This window comes from Girardinichthys multiradiatus, chromosome 6, assembly GCF_021462225.1.
Source record: "Girardinichthys multiradiatus isolate DD_20200921_A chromosome 6, DD_fGirMul_XY1, whole genome shotgun sequence".
Classification (NCBI taxonomy): Eukaryota; Metazoa; Chordata; class Actinopteri; order Cyprinodontiformes; family Goodeidae; genus Girardinichthys; species Girardinichthys multiradiatus.
The window spans coordinates 39,706,802-39,723,312 of NC_061799.1; the positions used below are offsets into that span (position 1 = coordinate 39,706,802).

At 40.2% G+C, this 16,511-nt stretch overlaps 1 protein-coding gene across 3 annotated transcripts; it reads left to right on the forward strand.

Moving 5' to 3' along the window:
* The first annotated feature begins 809 nt into the window (after window positions 1-809).
* Window positions 810-14,242, forward strand: LOC124870587 (arylsulfatase I-like). Of its 3 annotated transcripts, XM_047369377.1 has the most exons (11): window positions 810-1,022; window positions 3,469-3,646; window positions 5,873-6,012; window positions 6,984-7,133; window positions 7,988-8,062; window positions 8,163-8,337; window positions 9,762-9,998; window positions 11,640-11,786; window positions 12,180-12,333; window positions 12,541-13,118; window positions 13,195-14,242. In XM_047369377.1, the coding sequence occupies exons 2-11, from the start codon at window positions 3,485-3,487 to the stop codon at window positions 13,606-13,608; spliced, it is 2,232 nt and encodes a 743-aa protein (XP_047225333.1). In that variant the 5' UTR covers window positions 810-1,022; window positions 3,469-3,484; the 3' UTR covers window positions 13,609-14,242. The 3 variants fall into 3 exon arrangements, with proteins under 3 accessions (XP_047225333.1, XP_047225334.1, XP_047225335.1); XM_047369378.1 differs by lacking the exon at window positions 9,762-9,998; XM_047369379.1 differs by lacking the exons at window positions 810-1,022; window positions 3,469-3,646 and having other exon boundaries at window positions 5,884-6,012; window positions 6,991-7,133.
* The last annotated feature ends 2,269 nt before the right edge of the window (window positions 14,243-16,511 follow it).

Sequence of the window (16,511 nt, forward strand, 5' to 3'; positions counted from 1 at the left end):
AACATTCCCCACAGCTTCCCTGAAGAACATATCCTACTGTCAGTTGCAACTAACCTTCAGGGAACATCTTGTAAGAGTTCCTTGAAGGTTTGTTGCAACTTTTAAAGTGCACCCTTCAGCCAAGTTGTTTTTGAGTCAGTTGAATTTATTAAATGTATATTGTGCCTATTTACAGCAAATGTTATCTCAAGGCAGTTTAAAGAACCAATTGATCTGATTATTATTCAGTCATATAGTCCAATTAATCCATTTAAGTCCAGGGGAACGAGGTCTTGAGCCTTTTTTCAGCGGTCAGTGGGCAAAACATGGTGGGTACAGGTAAACCCTGAGCAGATTGCCTGTCATATTATTACATAAAGTACAGTCAAATTCAGTTGATCATACGCCAATTGGTGAAATATTATGTGTCTAAAGAAGCCCAGCAGATTGAATTGAGTTGTAATTTTGCAACAGTCCCTATTGAACAGGAATAAGGCAACACTATTGGGTCAGTATGAGCAGCAGTCTTTGGTGACTAACTGAGGGTTCAGAGAACAGAAAACTGACTGGCAAAACAGGGGATAACTGGGTCAGGAGTACTTTCTATGGTAAGAACAAAAAAAATCTAGAGCTATTAGGGTGGAGCTTGCTGGGTTCCTGACTGGTGGTTGGTTGGTTGGATGGAGATATAAATACATGGAGGTTTGGATGGCTTCTATTGTTTAAAAAAAAAAAGCCTCGGCATCTGCAGCAAAAATGGGTGTTTTATTTTGAAAGTCCGCCCTGGTGCTGTACGGGTGTCTGAGTCAACTTTACCCCTACTCCCGTGTTTCATCGGCGGCCAGGACTCTCAGACCGAAGCAAGGAAGGAAGGTTTGGGGGGGAAACTTGAGGACATGCGGCGTCTTCTGCAAACTTGTCGCCAACCAAACCGCGTCGGAGCAGAAAGAGGAGCGGAAATGTTTGGACTGAAGTGAACAGAGGAGGACAATAAGGAGCAGAAGAGGAGAAGAGCCGTTCACTTCTATTGATCCTTCATCGAGGTATTGATTCAGGCCTGATTTTTACATCACATTACATGTAAGAAAAAATGTTTAGGGACCTTTTTATTCAGAAAATGGAACCATTTCATTTACTTGGAACATAATAAACTGTTATATCTGCCTTATTATAGGATTATTATCACCGACCTCCTTTTAAACAGGATTAAGCAACTAATTAACCAGATAAAAAACAGGACAGCTGACTTTATCTAAGATGAATTAGTGCATTCAGAGCTGTCACAGGAGGTTAGTTCATAACCAGCACACTAACACAGTCAGGGTGGAAATATTGGCTCCAGTAACTCTCCAGCAGTGGGACCAGTTTAGTATGGTCTCCAATCAGGCGTTGCCAGCTGCTTCTCATCAGGTTTGTATATAAAACCCAACTTCATCTCCTGCACTGTTCTTTATACAAGTTCAAACATGTCACAGATTAGACAGTGATAAAGTCCTGAGCAAAACTATTTAGATTTTGCTTCCTAGCACACATACGTTCCTTTAGCATGTTAAAAACGTCTTGATCAATACATCCCCACACTTTCTGAAGGTATTTTAGAGTTTATTTAGAGTTTTAGAGTCGTGTCTTTTAAGAAATTGTAATAAAACCAGCAAAGACTTGATGCACAAACTGAGAGATGCACATTTCCTCACATCAGTTCCGTTCCCTGTAACTTTAAGCTCAGAAGGACAAAATCAAATTTTGGTTTTCTAATCATAAAGGACACAGCAGGCTTAAAGTCTGACCTCGGTGCAAACAATAACTTTCCAGTCTAGGCAAACTGTATTACCGTAATTATCTACAAAAATTTAGCAAATACCACAGTTTACTCGGGTCTTAGTTGGGTCGCCGCTGGTGCATGACTCCATTCACAGTGCCTTGTGAAAGTATTCAGACTACTAGAACTTTTACTCATTTTGTCGCATTATAAGCCACACATTTCACTGTTTTTATGGACTTTTATAAGATAGGCCAATGCAAAGTAGAACATTTTTATAAAATTCTATTATACAAATTTGAAAACTGAATTGTGTGCATTTGTATTCAGCCCCGTTTTTCTGCAGTTCCCGCTGTAAGTCCTTGGGGGTTGTATCCACCAGGTGTTCTTTCTTTTTCACCCATTTTTAGTTTACAAAGTAGCCCAAGCTCAGTGAAACCGGATGGAGAGCATCCATGAAGATCAGTTTTCCAGTTGTCTCACAGATTCTTAATTGGGTTTTGTTTCGGACTTTCACTGGACCAGCTTAACACATGAATATGCTTTGAGTTGAACCATTTCATAGTAGTTGTATGTTCAGGGAACGCTGCCCCAGCTTCAAGTGTTCTGCAGCTTCTAACTGGTTTTCTTCCAGGATTGACCTGGCTCCATCCATCGCCCCAGGAACTCTGACTAGCTTCCCTGTCCCTGCTGCAGAAAAGCCTCCCCCCAGCATGATGCTGCCACCACCATGTTTCATTGTGGAGATGGAGTGTTCAGTACGATGTGAAGTGTTATTTTTCTGTCACAGAATTTTGCATGTAGGCAAAGAAGTAAAAATATTTGGCACCTTGTTCCACGTATTTGCTTTAATGGTTGCTTGGTTGACTTTCTTCCTTCTCTAACAGTAAGACCAGGTTTGAAGAGTGCATGACTAATAGTGGACCTATAAACAGATTTTCCCACCTGAGCTGTTGACCTCTGAAGCTCCTCCAGAGTTACCATGGCTCCTCTTGCTTACTTCTAGGTGGACATCTGTGCTCCATAACAATACGTTTTTTATCTGGCATTCATCATCAAAGGATATATCTTTCTTCACTGAAAACTGAAGCCTCTGCATTGTCAGTCTCAAAGTACAGAAACAGTCATATTTACTGTGGTTGCAACTTCAGTTCTGAGTGTAGAGAAGACGTTCAGTATATTAACCAGTTGGTTTTCACAGGTTTACCCACGTTTAAAAAATCTTTCTGATTATGTTGATATTATTGTACAAAATGATGCAACACAACCAACGAGGAGTGTTTCTAACTTGGTTGTGCACATGGGAAAACAGACAAGTACTTTACTGTATTATCTCGGAGTTATCTTACAGTTATAACTACAGCACCTTCGTCCTGCAGACTCAAGCTGACCTGTTTCTGCTCTTTCTGACACAGCTAATATTTTCATCGCTCTTTACTGTTGTTATGCAGCTCCAGCTTCATAAAAGCTTTAGAAGCCCTCCTCCTGAGAGTTTCAGCTCTCACTCCAGCAGATAGATGTGTTTCAGGTCAGAGCTTCAGCCAAGTTGGCGAGTAAATCCCAAATGTGGTTTTATGATCTACACTCGCTCCTCCAGCGATGGCATGCTTGTGTGAAACTGTGCTCACGCAAACATTTTTTCAGCTCCACTTCCCCGGTTTTTTCTTCTTCTTTTCTAGAGACACTGCTGTATTGTTGAGTTTATTTTGTCCTGATTTCTTGTCTTGTAGGAGTCCTGCTGTGACGATGCAGGCAGCTGTAACTGTGCTGATCGTTCTCCTCAGCTTGGACTTCCTGTCAGCTCAGTCCCAATCAGACCTGAGAAACAGCAGCAATGTTCAGACTGGTGAAACTGGGCAGAAGACGAAGAATCAGCCACACATCATCTTTATCCTGATCGACGATCAAGTGAGTTTCTGAAAGAGTCCATGGAAATATATTTTTTTAGATAGAGAGTTGTGCAAAAGTTTAAAACCACCTCTGATTTATTTACTCTTCCAAGCATTCAAACTTTCAGGTTTCTGAACGTTTCTCTTCCCAAGGAGCCATACTTGAAATAAATATTTGTTAGCTTTAAAAATGGTCTTGATGATAGTCTGCACAATATACCATATCAGTGTATGTAATATGACACTGACCAGGGACTTTTGTAGGCTATTAGCATTGTTCACCCTTAACAACAACCAGTTCATTCAGGTTAAAGTGAACTACTTCATGTTCATTAGGGCACCCAATGGTAGCCTGGGTGTTTTACTAACGTATTTGAGCATGTGGACATTTAACAATACTGAAAAATTCAAGCAATATGAATAAACAATAAAAAAAAGGAAAATATATCTTAAAATATTTTGGAAAATGTATTAAATAAAAGCTATTTCTGCTGAGGCATAAATTAGGACACCGTCCACATTTACTCCCATCTAAAAAAGGCTAAAATCTCACAGGCGTATCACATTAGATGCACATGATGAAAACATATTTACTTAGCATTTTGAAGGCTTATCTTGTTTAAGCCTCAGACATTTAGCTTGGTTCTCCTGACTGTTGAAGTAAGAGTGAACACCATAGTGAAATCCAAAGAGCTGCCAGAGGCCTTCAGAGAGCAGATTGTAGCATCTTAGGAGTCTGGAATGGGATAAAGAGATCTCTAAAGAGTTTTAAATCAGCCATCTAAGCTATTTCACCCTGCAAGCAGACCACAAGATGCTAGAGGAAGTCTCCAAAAAAACCCTAGAATGTGATAATGGGATATGCAGTAGGTGATTGTTAAAAGAATTAATAGTTGGTAACTTGGCATACAGTGGATGATCGATCAAAGGAAGATGAATCTGTTGTGTCTGCTCTTTGTTGAAGAGCGAAAGTCCAAAGAAAAATCTTTAAGACCCTCAGAAAGCCTGAAAAAGCTTTGATCAAAGGCTCCTTTTAAAGATTTATGTGAATTTATTTATATAAACCATTAAAACAACAGTGTTTGACCAAAGTGCTTTCAAATTCAAGCAAAAAAGGCAACGAAAGTAAATAATATCAAAAACCACCCATAACTATCAGATACATTTGGGCGTCACAGGCCCCTTTTACACTGTGGGGATTTTCAGCCATTACCCAGGATTTTGAAGCCCTCCGTGCGTTTCAACACGATTCTACCCGAGTAATTTAAATTTTCTGGGTCCACGCTTTCCCAGAGAAAAGGTCCTGGTCTGGTGGTCAGACTTTCAGATTACCCCAGGGATGTTGCTCTTTTCTACTTTATACGAGATTCATATTTAAGCGTAATTTTTATATTCGAGAATGGACCAAAGGTAGAAGACAGGTGGATGGACGATGAGGTTTAGGGGAAAAAGCCATCCTGTTGTTTGAACAAATGGCGGAATACGGGCTTCTTGGTTCAGGCTTTGCTTGTTTGGCCTTGGGTTTCCTTTTACTGCCACCTTCTGGACTGGAGGTGTAGTGCAGTTTTCTTAACAACTTCCCCATACATCATTGGGTGGATTTAAATACATTTTCCACAGGCTTTCGGCGCAGGGGAAACAGAAAGCACACAAATTACCTAGGATTCCTTTTACCCAGGTAAGAAAAAACATTCATTTAAATCCCAGGACATTTGGTGGAATAGCTGCTATATTCTGCTTCAGTCAAATGCCAAGGAGAAAGATGGGTTCCCAGCATAGATTTAAAAGATTTAACATTGTCAGCGGTCCGGAAATGAGGGGGTAAAACTATTCCAGTGGTTTGGATCAGCTTTGAAAGTAGTTAGAAGCGCCTAAAAATCATTTCTAAAATGGACCGGGACCCAGTGGCAAGAAGCTAGGATTGGAAATGTCTTTTAACTTTGTTTTAGTACTTGTTAAAAGATGAGCTGCTGCTTTCCAGGCAATTGATGTAGTGTACTACTAATAAGCCGACATACAAGGCATTATATGCGAGATATGGTTTTACTTTATTAAAAAGGTGTGGCTGTTTGGAAGCAAACATAAAGAAATCAGATGTGGTTTTCAACATTTGCACAACACTATATAATAAAAAAATATTTCCTGATGAGGGAAGTCAATGAAATGTTGTGGGGTCATATTAAGGAGCAGCAAACTGTGAACTACCAACCTCAAACACAAACAAAATCAAATCAATCTGTAACAGGGCTACAATGACATTGGTTACCACAACCCCACCATCAAGACCCCAACACTGGACAAACTGGCAGCAGAGGGCGTGATACTGGAAAACTACTATGTTCAGCCCATCTGTACTCCATCACGAAGCCAACTCATCACTGGCAGGTATACACACCACATTAATGAGCTAAATGTGAGATTTTACAACAGATTATGGCAGAACTCTTTCCACAAGCCTCATTCTGTAGCATAAAGTCCAGTAGCTGTTGAATTTATTCTCACCTTGGGATAGGTTATCATTTTGTTTTTGATGATCCTCATGCTTGTTGGTTTTGTAAAACTGGTAATAAACATACATGTAATATTTTATCAGATTGATGTTTAAATAGAATAAAAACACAAACAACAAACTGTCAACTGAAATGAATGCATGACCGTTGAAAAAAGGCAAGCTTATCCTGTAATTAAAACAAGTAAATCTCATGCAAGGGTCTTAAACTTGCAGTCTCTTCAGTGGCCAGCAGGGGGAGACACAGTAACAAAAAAAAAGTTTCTTTAAGAAGTTGTCCATAAAAATAAAATTAGTGCCCTCTATACTGGATTTGTTAGCTACGAAGCCTTTCTGTAAGGAGTTTACAGTCTTAATCACTTGCTTTAAGGTCAACGTTAAAGTCTGAGGTAGAGGATATAGTGACATCTAGTGGCTCAAATATCAAACTGCAGCCAACTGGATCCTATTCAACAGCAATGGCTTTGTCTTCCTAAATAAAAAGGTTTCTTCAGAGGCCTCATAATTTTAAAATCAAATTTGTTCTGGAGGAATTCCTTCAGGGAATTAAACACAGATTTAATGTATCTTACACATGTCCGCCCAACTGTTGTTGTTTATTCTCAGTCATTGGTGTAGTTCTGAACTCACTCATGCTTTAACTGTTTATCCTGCCGATTACTTACAGCTGTGTTCACATGTGAGTTGCTTTAATGTTTAACAGATGCTTTAGAAAGACTGAGCAAACAACTGATAGCTGTTGAGTCCGAGGCTCTAATTCAAAAGTCGGATCATTTCTGTGACTGCGCAGCAGATGATTAATGTTGTTTTACTGTGAGGGATAACGGCAGATCTTGTTTTCTTTGAGATATCAGATCCACACAGGATTACAGCACTCTATTATCAGACCCAGACAGCCGAGCTGTTTGCCTTCACACATGGACACCCTGCCTGAGCGGCTCCGCGAGGCCGGATACTCCACTCACATGGTCGGGAAGTGGCACCTGGGCTTCTACAGGTGAGACGGAGCGTCTACAGGTGTTCCCTAATTATTCAATAGAAAAAAGAATTAGAATTAGAATTAGAAACACAAGTTTTTATAATTTTACGATTGCCTTATATAATTTTGAAGCTCCTTGTAGGACTTACTTAAAATATAATTATGTATGTTCATAATGTAGACTAAAAAAGATTTAAATTTAAGATATATACCCACCTGCCAAGCTTTGAGGTCTGACCTGATGATAAAAGTTTTTTTTCTAAGGACTGTAACATCTATAAACTCATTTATGTAAACTTTGTTTTAATGCAACAATTAAATATAACAGACATTGACCATAAAGGGAAAAAAGGTTCTGCAGGTTCCTTGATAGACGTTCTAGCCTTAAATCCAACAGCAAATAAAGAAATTACAATTACAAAAGCACCGAGGGACTGGCCGGGCACTGAATCGGTCGATTTTACGCTTGACCAGCCCTGATCGGCGATTAGTGGATTAGTGGGTTTTCCCGCTGAAAACATTTTCCAGAAAGCTGGATAACTTCTTTCCCTCAATAAAAGAAACCATTATTTGAAAACATTCAAGCGTGACGAAAAAGCAAAGTAGATAAAACCTGTAATGGGGTAAATACTTTACTACCCCTGACTGGCCAGTAAAAAACAGTTGGTTACCATGGAGACTGGATGCAGGCTAGTAGATGAGCCTTGATGATCAAGCAGTTGCACTGATACGTGAGATCCGCCTCCCCTCCATGTTCTGTTTGATATCCTAACATCTGCAGGAACAAAGCTTCATTAATTAAATTCTTCATTAAAGAGCAACATAAAAACTGCACTCTGATGCTAAGTTTACTTTCTTTACTTGTTCTTTAGGAAGGCCTGTCTGCCCACCAGAAAAGGTTTTGACACTTTCTTCGGTTCTTTAACAGGAAGCGTGGATTATTACAGGTTAACATACATTTACGTACTAACAGTGCAACAAATAAATCTATCATTTGGCGGGTTAGTTTCCCTCTATCTTCTTCTACCATCTCCATCTGTTTTTCAGTTATAGGTCTTGTGACGGCCCTGGTTTGTGTGGCTACGACCTCCATGACAATGAGCGTGTAGCGTGGGGCCAGAAAGGAAAATACTCCACGATGCTGTTCACCCAGAGAGCCCGAAAGATCCTGGAGAGTCACAACCTGACGGACAGGCCGCTATTCCTCCTGCTTTCCCTCCAGGTATCAATTTAACAGTATCTACTTCATACCTCACTGCAACGTGGGATTAAGGTTATCTCTACGTTTTTAGGTGGTTTCTACACAGCCTGATGGAGTTTTACTTTATGCTTGGATGTAAGAACACAGAGTTCATTGAAGTGTTTCTCTGCCTGTTTCTGAGCGTCAGAAACCCATTTGGAGAATTGTTTTCTATGTTTAAACAGCTGCATGGTTAAAACCAGACACAGGAAGAGTAATTTAAACTTACATTTGTTTATATGTGATTTTTTTTTCTCTCTTCAATGTCTGACTGTGACAGGGAGGCTTTGTGAAAAAACACATCTTGACTAGAGACTTGCCAGCGAGCAGACCTGAATTCAACGTTGAAGCTACACCTAGACCTTCTTTAAACATGAGTCAATGTTCATAGACGTGATTTAGACCTACATGTATCATCTACATGTTTAGACCAAGGAAAACTGGCTGCTCTCTAAGCTGAGACCAAGTCTGTAAACAATGCAAAAATGTCAGAAAGCATAAAGCAAAAGTCAAAGAGCTGCATTTGATTTAATATTACAAACGGATTTATTGTTTTTATAATGCTGCAATAATATCAGTGTGTGGGAAATGTTTATGTTTATGGCAGATGCTTTTATTGAAATCGACTCACAAATTTGGACAAAATGCAGTTAATATTAAAGCTAACAATAAGCTACTTGGAAGGAAGACCCCCAGTCAGGTGATGGAGGTGACATTGTAGAAATAGAGGGAAGTGCATCAAGGGCATCATGATCTTTAATAATTAATCTGTGGTTATTTGTTTATACTGTACTGATAGATCTAAACACGTGATTTAATCAGTTAAGCGGTTCCGGGTGTGCACTGACAACAAGATGCTTCCTTGATCTCATCAGAGAGTAAATTCAGGTTTGTTGCCGTAAGAAAAATGTCAGTTTTGCGGCGAGAAGCGTGACTTTCCAGCAGAACTATACTCAGAGTACACGGCACAGACAGAATGTCACAGAGGCAGATGACAAACAGTTTGCACTCGTCGATGATGTCTAAAACATGTCCACATTTAGAGTCTTAATAAACCTTTTAGACGTCTTTAGTGTTTAGGTGGAAGCCAACTATACTTCTCATGTTTTTTAAAGATGTTTCACTTCTCATCAAAATGGCTTCCCTTGTTCTGAAGATGGTTGGAGGTAACAGGCTTATAAGCTGTAGTCAGAACAATCACACTTATAGGGCAGTTAAGGTCACTTATGGGGCAATTAGGACATAGGATCACTGGCCCTACCTTCTACGTCTTACACGTCGAAAAAAACGTTCACTTTTGATCCAAATATTTACCAGATGTAGACGTCTAAGAAGCATTAAAACATTTAGATTGAGAATAGTCTATGGTGAGACATAAATAAAAAGTATAGATGATTTTTCAACAGGCGGTTCACACTCCTCTCCAGCCTCCCAAGTCCTACATCTATCCCTACCGAGACATGGCCAATGTCGCCAGGAGGAAGTTTGCTGCCATGGTCTCCACGGTGGACGAGGCGGTCCGCAATATCACCTACGCCCTCAGAAAGTATGGACACTACAGGAACAGTGTGATCATCTACTCCACTGACAACGGAGCCCAGCCTTTCACAGGAGGGAGCAACTGGCCACTACGAGGCAGAAAGGTCGAAATAATCTGGAGGCTTATGTTTTACTAGTTGTAGTAGTATTAGTTAGTATTAGGCATGGGCAGGTTACTGATATCTGGGTATACTAAGGTTTTACAAAGTTACAGTTTAAAATGGCAACATTTTTATCACACTGTTCTTACGATTTTTCTCCACCTGTATGGAGCATAAGGTAGTCCTGCTCCCCCACCTGTTGCTGCACAGCGATGGTTAGCTAGCTCAGAAGGCTTGGACATATTTTCCTCAACAACGGTAAAGAAAATTTAGCTGTAATGTGGTGGAAAATTAAGGAAATTACATTTTCAGACTATAGTCTGCAAACTATGCTCCACGTTGCCTTTAAGCAGCTGACCGCTGGCTCTACCGGAGCAGGTGGCCCAACTAATTGACTAGCTTCCTTCCTTCCCTTCTTGTGTTCTTCCTTCTGTCATCTTCCCTCTCATTTCCTTTATTAATCTTTGCATCCTTCCTTGTGCCCTTAAAGTCTTTTTGTCCTTCCCTCCTAACTTTTTATGTTGTCCTTCCTCCCTTGTGTCCTGTGTTACTTCACTCTCTCCTTCTTTCCTCTTGTCATTTCTTTCCTCCCATCCTTGTGTTTCCACTGCTTTCTTATCTTATATTCTACGTCTGTTCCTCTCATATGTCCTTCTTTCCTTGTCTACTACTTTCTTGTACTGTGCCCAACATTTTTCCTTCCTTCCTTGTGTCCTTCCTGCTTTTTTCCTTCTTTATGTCCTGTTTTTCCTTGTGTCCTTTCTTCCTTCCTTCCTCCCTTGTGCTTATTTTCTTTCCTTTGTTGTGTCCTTTCTTCTCTCACTGTTCTTCCTCCTTTGTGTTCTTTGTTACTTAACTGAGTCTCGTATTCTTTCCCTCCTTTCCTGTGTCTCCATCTTTGTGTCCTTCCAGCTTGTATCCTACCTTCCTTCCTCCCCTTCTTCCTTTCCTTCACTGTGCCCTTACTTCTTTCCTTTCTTCCTTTATATTATATTGTAGATATGTTTATACTGTTTAATTTGTATTGTATTGCACCGACTACGCCAAAACAAATTCCTTGTATGTCCAAAAACGTACTTGGCAATAAAGCTTTTCTGATTCTGATTCTGATTGTATTCTACTTCCTATCTCCCTACTGTATTGGTCCTACTTCCCTATCCTTCCTTCTTTCATTCCACATGTCCTTTTGTTCTTTCTTGTGTCATCCTTCCTGCCTTGTGTCCTTCATAACTTAATGTTTCCTTTGTTCATTCCTTCGTAGTGTCATACCTCCCTTTTTCTGTGTGTCCTTCCTTTCTTCAACATTCTATATTTAAAGCCTTTCCTCTATAGAAATATTGTGGTGAACTTTTAGATTTTAAAATGAACCCAAAGGACCTAGGTTTCTGGTTAAGTCTGTAATGTTTACATGAGAAATGTTTAGGAACCCTTCATTAATATTCCCAACTTGAAACTCCAGATATTCCGACTTTGGAGTAGAACTGGAATACACCAATACATTTTCACCAGTTTTTTAATGAACATTTCCCCTAAATGTGTGTCTAGGTGTTTCTAACAGCATCTGAGTGGCTGCAGCACAGATAAGAGAACTGATCTCTGTGCAGCATGAATCACTCCAGGTAAACATGGTGGCTTGTTTTGCAGGGCACTTACTGGGAGGGCGGCATCCGTGGAGTGGCGTTTGTACACAGCCCTCTGCTAAAACGAAGGAGGCGGGTTTCTAAAGCTCTGCTCCACATCACGGACTGGTTCCCCACGCTGGTGGGACTGGCCGGTGGCAACATAAGCCAGGTCAGTCATACAGCATTCATGGTAGAGATGTTTTCTGTTTGGAAACTGAATGCATTTCTTGTTTGTATTTTATTGCATTGTTTATGTCTAGAGGTTATTTAAAGTGCTTTCACTTCATGCATTAGTGATTTAATTATCCCATTAAATCAAACTAGAGTTTGTTATGCTTAGCAGTCCTAAAGCTTTAGAAACACGACACTATGACAGTAAAAGTGTCCACATTTCATTACCTTGTAAAAAAGTTTGAAGGTGAATTTCTAAAACCTGGTAGAAGCTTTGTATTTAAATAAACAAATACAAACCACAGAAAACTTGTCAAATGTTACTCCGTTCAGGAATTAAGGTGTATTTTCCCTGCATAAACCTTTGCTTGTGTATGTTTTTGTGGCTCAGAGCCAGGGTCTGGACGGGTTTGATGTTTGGCCCACCATCAGCGAGGGGAAGGAATCTCCACGTAAAGAGATTCTCCACAACATCGACCCGCTGCACAAATATCTGACTGAAACCAAGAGCTCGGACAACAAGCCCACAAAGAAAGCAGCTGCAGGTAAAACTAGTTGAAGTAAAAGCTGAAAAATGTTTTGGATGATAAAAATATTTCAGCTTACCCTGCATATCATTGTTTTATACTCATTCATTTACTTCCTAAAATGCTATTTTCCTGCTAAAACGGACAGTTTGCTATTATCTAACATAGCATTATCTGGCACCGTCTGCATGGCTTACATCATTTTTGTTTTCCTTGATTTGGCAGTGAGCCCAACTAAAGGAGCAACGTTTAAAAAGCCAAAGAAGCAGAAGAAGGTTGTGAAGCAGAAACTGAATAAAAAGTCAGGATTCAAGTTAAAAGCCACCAAGAAACCGCAGATCTTCACCCAGCCTGCCACAAAGTCTAAAAAGTCCAAACCTGTTTCCAAACTGAAGCAGAGATCTGGCCCAAAATCCAAACCAGCACCAGAATCCAAGACTAAGCCCCAATTCCAACACCAGCCCATACTCTACAACAAACCAAAGATCCAGTCCAGTGGTACTCCGTCAGCATCAGGCGCCTTCAACCACAAATCCAAAAGGACCACGTCACAGAACCACAACCTGTCCCAGTCCAGACCAGCTCAGAACAAATCAAAGAAACAGCTCAAAGAGCAGTTCAAGCTAAAGTCCAAGCAGATGTTCCTCCAGAACCAGAACATATCCCAGTCTGGATCCCCTACACCCAGGCTTCAACCTGCACCACCTCCATTATGGGACACATCTGTGCAGGCCGCCATCAGGGTTGGAGACTGGAAGCTGCTAACAGGAGATCCAGGTCATGGAGACTGGGTCCCTCTGCAGGTACTGTGAAAGTTCTTAAAAATCTTCTGTTTCACTTCAGAACAAGCTAAAAATAATCCTAAACATTGATCTGCAGATGTTTCCCACTCTTCCTGGTCGCTGGTGGAACCTCGAGCGTTCCTCTGCGCCTCGGTACAAGGCCTCCGCCCACAAAAATGTCTGGCTCTTCAATATCACGTCCGACCCGTTCGAGAGGCAGGACCTGGCAGATCAGAGGCTAGATGTGGTCCAGCAGCTGCTGGCCCGGCTCGCCTACTACAACCAGACGGCCGTGCCGGTATACTTCCCTCCCGACGACCCCCGAGCCAACCCGAGCAGGCACGGAGAGACCTGGGTACCCTGGGCGGACGAAGAGGAGGAGGGGAAATATCAGGGAGTTTATAAGAAAGGTAAGAATGCCAAGAAGAAGAGGAAGAAGAAGTGCCAGCTGTGCAAGCTCAAATCGTTCTTTCTGAAACTCAACACGGGGATGATGTCCAACGGCATCTGAGGGGTCAGATGAACAACTTTAGCTGTTGATTTAATAACAAAGACTTTATTCAAGATTTTTCTTGTCTTTGTTTTTCCTGGGTGGACAAATATTGGCATCTTGTTTTGCAGAGTGTTCATAAAGACACCAATGAGCCGTCAGTCGCTCTTATTAAACCTTTAAAGGGCCCGTCCTTTTAAATATTTGGGACTTTAAGTTTTAAAGACAGATCCATGGGTGCGGCGCGTGGTGTCGAGGTAGAGCGTATGGACCACTTATAGAGGCTATGAGTCTTTGACGGAGTTCCTGACCCTGTGACCTTTGCTGCACAGCTTTCCCCTCTTCCCTCTCTGCCCATTTCCCATCCAAATACTGTGAAATAAAGGCCAGTAGTGCCACAAAATAAAAATAAAGACAGATGATGCAGACATATTTCAGATGATATACAAAAATTGAATATCATGAAAAAGTTTATTTATTTCTGCAAATCAGTTCAAAATGAAACATTTATTTTGGTCATTTTGATGATTATGGTTTGCAGCTAATGAAAACCCAAAAATTTGAATAACATATCAGACCTATAAAAATTTACCTTTTACTGCAGAAATATCTGCCTACTGAAGAGTACGTCCATATAATCTACAGTATATGCATCACTACTACACAATTTATAGAAAGATGATGTAATATGAAATTTCCAGAAAGTTTATGTACAAGATTTGAGATTTTTTATGACGATTTTTCTTATTAGTTAATTTAAAATGCCAAAGTTCCAAGAGAAATAAACTAATAATGGTTAGATCCATGGGTATGAAATCGTTTGTTTACTGGGATGAAAAGCAAGTATGATGCGGCGAAATGGTAAATGTGGGTACAGTTACAAACACGTCTCACAGTTAAATTCAAAGATTGGATTTAACCTGAATTAAAAACCAGGCAAGTCAAAAAACACTTTGACAGACCTTCAGAAAGGAAGGAAAACAATGGAGATTAGTTATGTTTCATTTTTAAAATCTGCTGCTGAATCTCATCAAGGACCTCAGATCGACCTATAGTTGGTGCTCTTTATTAAATAGAAATGCCAGTTTACACATACTCAGCACTATTATTGTTCAGATTGTTTCGATTTTTCTGGAACCCACAATTATTTTAAAGTTCATAACACTTTGTAATATAACAATTATAATAATTACTCATATACCAGCTACCTGTAGAAAGATCTGTCAATTCCTGCTGTTTTTTTTAAGGACAAACTAATACAAATAATTCAATAAAATAAAACTCCTCCACCTGAAATTACTGCCTGAGTCCATAAATCATTTAAGAACAGTTCCATGTATAATATAATATTTATCCTTTGTTAATTCAAGTCAAAACTGAATTTATTAGATGAAAACATAAAAACCTCTTAGTATGTTGCTTAAACATGTTTTCTAAGTTTGTAACTGCTCATTTATGTTGTAGTTTCATCCTATAAAATGCATTCATTTAATGTACTACTTGGTTATTTATCAGTAACTTAAAACCTGACAGAGTTTGTGGTACATGAACTGACACTGTGTGGTACTGACATGTGTTTTGACACTAACTATAACTGAGTAATGATGTTTAACTGAACCCGAAGGTCATGGATCTGAGTGATTTAGTTTATTTTTGCACATTTAATTCACTCCCTCCAACCAGGAGTGAATTAACATTCATGTTTTGTCCTAATCCTGATTTTAATCCCGTTTACTGTCTGAAACCTGGCTGTTGTTCTCCATGTATGCATGCTTAGTAACAGGTTTCTGATAGAGTTTCAGTTGTGTCTGTCCGTTTGTCCCAGAAGCAGCAGGAATTCTTGTCCCGGTTGTGGATGCTGAATCAAATGTTTACATGTGTAATTTGTAACAAAGCAGAGGGAACGTTTTCTCATAATTCATCACAATAACTTTAACTGATTTTCACATTTTTGTCGTTTGTCGGTTTCTGTGCATTACATCTTGCCTTTGGATAATGTTGTTTGAATGTATCACCTAAGAAGTCTCTCAACTATGAATTTTAAGTTAATTTAAAAGTAATTACTGTGAACAGCAGAAATGTTCGTTTGAACCTGTTTTCTTGAGCTTTTTCAGCGTATGCTGGCCAAAGATTATTCATTTCCAATCAACAAGGAATCAGTTATTTAATTCATTCAAACTGAATGTGGTTTCTGTGAGTTTTATGTGATGTTTTAGACATGCAACAGGAGGTTTGTGAAAACTGAAAATAAATATCATTTAAATATGATTTCTATAGCTAATTTTTTTTTTAAGTTACACGGTGCTTTACAAGAAAGCCAAATCGGATGTTGAATTTACTAAAATGGGGTCAGAGAGAGGAGTCTCAGTGTCAATCTGTGACTTGGAAACAGTTGTAGATATGGATCTCAATGGTCTGGAGACCATGTTCCACATCAAGCTTGTGATCTATTTACAGGGGTGCCAAACTCCAGTCCTCGAGAGCTACAATCCAGTAACTTTTGATGCATCCCTCCTCCAACCCACCTGGATCAAATGGCTGCATTCCTTCATCAGCTTGCCATTCAGCTCTGCAGAGGCCTGATAATGAGACATTCACCCTTGATGTAGGATATGTGGGGTGAAATTAATTGTTAGACAGCTAATACTGGAACAAACAAGGCAGGGAGAATTTTGATGAATAGAATAATGTACCCGTCATCTGCCACTTCATCCGGAATCGGGTCGCGGGGGCAGCAGACTCAGTAGAGACACCCAGACGTCCCTCTCTCCAGACACCTCGTCCAGCTCCTCCGGAGGGAGCCCAAGGCGTTCTCAGGCCAGCCGAGAGACATAGTCCCCCCAGCGTGTCCTGGGCCGTCCCCTGGGCCTCCTCCCGGTGGGACGTGCCTGGAACACCTCCTGAGGGAGGCGTCCAGGAGGCAT